Source organism: Elaeis guineensis, chromosome 5, assembly GCF_000442705.2.
Source record: "Elaeis guineensis isolate ETL-2024a chromosome 5, EG11, whole genome shotgun sequence".
Taxonomy (NCBI): Eukaryota; Viridiplantae; Streptophyta; class Magnoliopsida; order Arecales; family Arecaceae; genus Elaeis; species Elaeis guineensis.
Genome location: NC_025997.2, coordinates 23,171,530 through 23,177,751, shown reverse-complemented (window position 1 = coordinate 23,177,751; position 6,222 = coordinate 23,171,530). Strand labels below are relative to the sequence as shown.

At 43.2% G+C, this 6,222-nt stretch overlaps 1 protein-coding gene across 1 annotated transcript; it reads left to right on the top strand.

Moving 5' to 3' along the window:
* The first annotated feature begins 724 nt into the window (after positions 1–724).
* LOC105036866 (pectinesterase) lies at positions 725–3,625 on the top strand. Its single transcript, XM_010912588.4, has 2 exons — positions 725–1,811; positions 2,731–3,625. Exons 1-2 carry the CDS (start codon positions 770–772, stop codon positions 3,420–3,422), a joined length of 1,734 nt encoding a protein of 577 aa, XP_010910890.2. The 5' UTR covers positions 725–769; the 3' UTR covers positions 3,423–3,625.
* The last annotated feature ends 2,597 nt before the right edge of the window (positions 3,626–6,222 follow it).

Sequence of the window (6,222 nt, the reverse complement as noted above, 5' to 3'; positions counted from 1 at the left end):
GAAAGCATGCAGGAGAACTTCATTTCGCCGAAAATATCATCCTTTGGCTGCCTTTTCAGCATATATTTTCATTAACTGATAAAGGCCACAACCATCTGCTACTCTAAATTATAGCAGCTCGTGATGTAACCTGCCTCCAATAATTCCCGGATTTGGTAATCCCAAATCTGCTACCAAACTTTCTGGTACACAGTACTATCCATTTATTAAACATATGCGCCGTCCATTGACAAAACAAATAAATATATGTAGGGGCACTTCAACCTCCCAACAAATCAAACAAATAATTATATTAACTTGCCAAACCTGGCCCATCTTTTCCTGTTCGTCAAATTAAGACACCACTGCACATTAAGCATTACCCCAGTTAAAAAATTAAGAATCCTTCCTTTGGACAATCGTTTCCAAATATCCACCCTACCGAACTTCTGATAAGGCCCCACGACTTGCTTCTTGGAACATCGCTAAACCAGGATATCACAGCCCCCGGTTCGTTCCTCATCACCCACATGGTAATAATACACTGCCAGCTTTGTAGCCCCTGCCGTTGCTCCAACGCTTCTGTAAGAATCTTCCTTCTACGCGCTTTCGATCTCTCAAGTCATCCATCTTGACCCTAACTTTTATTAAGAAAAATAATAAAAAAAAGTGTTGCTTGGTAGTAAGACCATGAAACCTCTCAAAGCCTCTCCATGTATATATAGGATCCCCTGATCCTCACCTTCCTCATTCCAAACGAAAGTCTGAAGCCTCCAATCCATCTGAGGCCATGGCTTCCAACAGCATTGCTCGTCTCCTCCTCCTATCCTTCTTCTTCTTCTTCTTCTTCTTCACCCCCTCCCTCTCCGACACCCCACCATCAGCCCCTGTCACCCCGGCAACCGCATGCAACTCCACACCTGACCCCAACTTCTGCAAGTCGGTGCTCCCGCCGGGAGGCGCCCAAAACCTCTACACTTATGGCCGCTTCTCCCTCGCCAAATCGCTCTCGAATGCCCAGAAGTTTCTAAATTTGATCAACCGCTACCTCGCTCGCCGCTCCACCCTCTCCCACACCGCCATCCAAGCTCTCGAAGACTGCCAACTTTTATCTCAACTCAACATCGACTTCTTGATCTCCGCCGGCGTCACATTGAACTCCACTAATAGCCTGCTCGACCCCCAGGCCGACTTGCTTCAAACCCTCCTCTCAGCCCTCCTCACCAACCAGCAGACCTGCCTCGATGGCATCCAGGCCACCGCCTCGGCATGGTCCATCAAAAATGGCCTCAACGTTCCCCTGTCCAATGGAACCAAGCTCTATAGTGTCTCTTTAGCTCTCTTCACCAAGGCTTGGGTCCCAAAACACAAGAAGACCAAGTTCCATCATGCCTTCGTCCCTTCGAGAGTCCCGAATTCCCGGCTCCTTCGAGGGAGGAGCTTATTGTTCCATGAAGTCGAGATCGGCCGGGATGGGAGCTTGCCGTTGAAAATGTCGGAGCCCGGCCGAGAGCTCTTTGAGAGGAAGACCGGCCGGAGGCTTCTCCAGGCGACGGACGCCGTCTTGGTTAAGGACATTGTGGTGGTGAGCCAGGATGGGAGTGGGAACTTTACCACCATTGGGGACGCCGTGGATTCGGCTCCTGAGGACTTGGATGGAAGCAGTGGCTACTACTTGATATACGTGGACGCCGGAGTCTATGAGGAGTACGTGGTGATTTCGAAGAAGAAGAAATATTTGATGATGATCGGAGATGGGATTAACCGCACGGTGGTCACCGGCAACCATAGCTACGTTGATGGTTGGACGACATTCAACTCGTCAACCTTTGGTAAGTTTGTTCTTATTATATTAATTGTCACCCCAAGTCCAAACTTTTGACTCTGAATTTTTGGCTTTAGCTTTTGGTTTTGCGAGATTTTTGGAAGTACTTACGCTCTTAAATTTTCTCCGAACCAAGCGTTACGCGTGATCTGTGTATAGGACAACTAGGTGTTAGATTAACGTGGCAGTGGGTTATCACCTAAGCCCGGTACTCTTAGAGATCCGATATTCTACAATATGATTTTTACGCTATAGAGTTTTGTATTCTGGATAAGTGCCACATCATCCATATCAAAGATCGGCAGCCTTTCATCATCTCCATAATGAGATATCGGCGTGTTATCGGGACGTCATTCTCTGATTCATGATGTGGTGGCTATTCATCATGGTACAAGATTTTGTAGTTTAAATGTTGCATGGTAGAAGATCCTATTGGAGTATTCTTATTTTGCTAAACAAAACCATGTTTTTGAAGCCAATATATAACTTGATTGTTGTGCATCTTACTGCAATATGACTAAAACTACTATGTTCTGCCCTAACCTTGTATGATCACGAAAACTAATCAAGGTCGCTTCTTTGACCAATAAATCGACTACGTGTGACATACGTCCACCTCGCAACTTCACAAGCTAACACGTGTTTAAGAGCAAAAGAGGTAGGAAGAAGTGGAAATTTAGCAACTATGCACTTTGACTAGTTTAACGTAGGGAATGTTATCTGCAGATACTTTAGCACTAATCACAAGTCAAAACACTCCAAAGACTTGGTCAATAACCCTTTGCCGAATGAAAATAATAAATAAATTTTACCTAGGATCAATATAGCACAACTTTTTTTTAAAAAATTGTTTAATCCCTTTATAATCCTGGCGTCACCACTTGTGATACGAAACCTGATCTATTTGATTAATTTATGTGCTGCAGCGGTTGTTGGACGAGGATTTGTGGCAATAAACATGACCTTCCAAAACACGGCAGGGGCTATCAAACACCAAGCAGTCGCCGTCCGGAACGGCGCTGATCTCTCCACCTTCTACAGCTGCAGCTTTGAAGGCTACCAAGACACCCTTTACACCCATTCCATGAGGCAATTCTACAGAGAATGTGACATCTATGGCACAGTGGACTACATATTTGGCAACGCAGCAGTTATGTTCCAGAACTGCAACATATATTCCAGGCTACCAATGCAAGGCCAGAGCAACACCATCACAGCCCAAGGCCGGACCGACCCGAACCAGAACACTGGGACCGCTATCCAGTACTGCAACATTGTCGCCGCACCCGACCTCGCTGCCGATAGCGGGTCGACGATCACGTACCTTGGTAGGCCCTGGAAGAATTACTCGAGGACGGTGATCATGGAGTCATTCATGGATAGCTTAATTGATCCCAAGGGTTGGATGCCATGGGATGGGGACTTTGCATTGAGTACTCTGTACTATGCGGAGTTCAACAATACTGGACCTGGCTCAGACACCAGCAATCGTGTTACATGGCCGGGATTCCATGTAATTGGTAGCACCGACGCGAGCAATTTCACGGTGAGCAACTTTATTCTGGGGGATAACTGGTTGCCTCAGACTGGAGTGCCATATTCCACCGGATTGCTTTGATGGGCACCCGCAAGGTGTCCTCTTGGCCCCTTTTTTTTATTTTTTTTTTCCTTCTTAATATTCCAGTAGGAGATAGTATTCGAAGTTTTTTCCATCAGCAATAAATTGTATCAATGCCCAAGCAAGCATTACTAAGTACTGATCGATCGATTTCATCCATGATCATTTGTATTAATTGCATCAGTTGAATAAAAAAAGAATTTATATTTTTTAAATTTGTGGTTCAAACAATGGCTTTCTTCTTTATATTTATGGTCGTTGAATCTAGACCGATATTGATCACTGAAAGGATTGCTCGACGTCTTTGTCAAAAAATGGATTTTTTTTTTTTTCTGTTTTATGGGATGTCACTGAATGGACAAGAATATTTTTCTTCTGAATTAATCAGATTAAGATTGAGCAATATATTCACTATTATCTTCAAATTAAAGTTCAAAGGAGAAATCTACTCTTGTTTTACAACAGAGGCATCATCATAGCACGAAATCATATAGCTTGCTGGAGGTATAGTGCTCATGTGGAAAGCTTGCCAAAGTATAAAATGAGCTACAAACAATTCGTTGTTTTTAGATGTCTACATGGAAATCAAATTCCATCAATATAATAATGCATATAAAAGGCTCACTCATGGCTCCCAGGTGAGAGTATTAGCAATTTTAATTATTAAAAATAGTATCTCAAAGTCAATCATCAGTCTGTTGACGGTTGTGCTCTTTATTGTATTAGTATATTAATTATAAATGAATAAAAGTTATTTTGACATTTTTTATCACAAATTATTTCATCTTCTAATGAACTCCTGTGTTGCGGTGAAGTCCTTAGGACTATTTAGACTCGACAAAGGAGGATTTGTCGTTTAGTCCTTAAACTTGTTCGCGACCAAATGATATGTTGTTATCAAGGACAACAACGTTTATCAAGCATAGATCGTTGTGTACCATATGGATTGATTGTCCTCTTAACCAAGGAGTGTGGAGACACTGGTATGGCATACAGGTGAGAGGTAAGGGTACATCTGTACTGAACGTGACCGACTCTGGAGCCATTTCTGCTGTCAAGATTTGCTCCGATGGAATATGGGTATAACAGTCCCTCCGACCTGAGACCGCCACGGTGACTTGTAAGCAACTCACTGCACTTAGGCACTGGACTACCTGAATTTCTAATTCAGTGACGGAAGGCTGCTGGGTGTAGTCAAGTACTTGACTTGTCGGTGCGTGTGTCAAGATGGGATTGACCACTCCAGTTTAGGAGCTGTGTACAGTCGTGTTTCAATTTAGCAAAATCTTGACCAGGGTAGTCCTAGTGAGGAGTCACAGGACTGTTTAAGTTGAACACGATTCGGATGATCTAATCAGGATTGACAGTTTAACCCTGAGTCATCCTATACACAGGGGTCAAAAGGGATGAATTATATAGTAACCATATTCACGTAGGTTTTGAATGTTGTGATTGCGACTATTCGACCTATCCGGACATCGGGTATCATTGCTAAATGGTCACTTCGATTAGTACAGGAATTGGTTTCTGTGCTACCGGCTTATGTTCGAACCTATGGGGTCACACACATTAGAGGTTCCTATCTGATCTGATGGCTGATGAAGAGTCCTAATGCTCGTGGACTTTGAGTCCTACGTGTCTAAAACTCTGTGATCGAGAATCAAGATTCTCTAATCACGAGTTTCACACATTTTGGGTACCGGGGTCAAGAGTCCCACTGGTTTGGGACTTTTTGATCAGGATTTCATTTCGATGGACTCTGATGCACGATTGTCCATCGGATTTGGACTCAACATTTATGAGATGTTTAATTAGTGATTTGATCGCTAATTAACTCAATTTGATTGAGTAATTATTTTTGGATCAAGTCCAATTGAATTGGATTCAGTTGGGTTTGACCCGATTAGGTTAAGTGTTGACCTAATCGCTAAGATGTATTGATCACTGATTTGATCAGGGATTGGAGCTTAGTCAATTCCTGATTTGATTAGAATTTTATTGAGCCTAACTAAGCCTAATTAAGTTGGGTTTAACTTAGTCTAATTGTGCCTAACCTATTTTGATTAGGTTGGCTCAATTAGGTTGAAACCACCTTTTGAATTCTCTCCCTGCGCCACCTCACTCATCTGCGCCCATTTGAATTCACGAGAAATAACTTCTCGTGAATTCTCTCCCACGCAGAAGCCTTCCACGCCCCTCCATTTGTATGCCATTTGGATGGATAAAGATGATTGATTGGCCATTCAAATTCAAATGAAGTTTGAATTTGAATGGGCAACCAACTCCATGCGCCACACCTTATCTTGTACGCCACTTTTTCTACACGAGAAAGAGTTTTTTGTGTAAACTCTCCATGCACAAGGGAGCCCACACCCTTCTCTTCTCACGCCAAGAGTGGATAAGGATGGGTTGATTGGCATTTGAATTCAAATTCGAGTTGAATTCAAATGAGCAACTACCTAGCTTTATCCTGTCACACGTTTAAGACGCGTCTTGCATTGTTTTAAAAAGAGATAAGAAGGTGGGGCGTGTGTACGAGATTTCAAAAAAAAAAAAGTGGGCGTGAGGAAGCTTTCTGCATGAATTTGAAAAGTTCAAAAATTCCGAGAGGAAAGAAAAGAAAGAGAGTGGACACAGGGTTTTCTGTGTGTACCCTAGGGTTACTGCCTAGGGTTCGAAAAGTGAGAAAGTGAGCTATGAGTGTCGTGAGCCCACCAGATCTCAGAGAGAGATTCATCAACCTCTCAAGCACCTTTGCTGATGATTCAGAGCATTCGAAGAGTCGGCAGATCAAGATCGA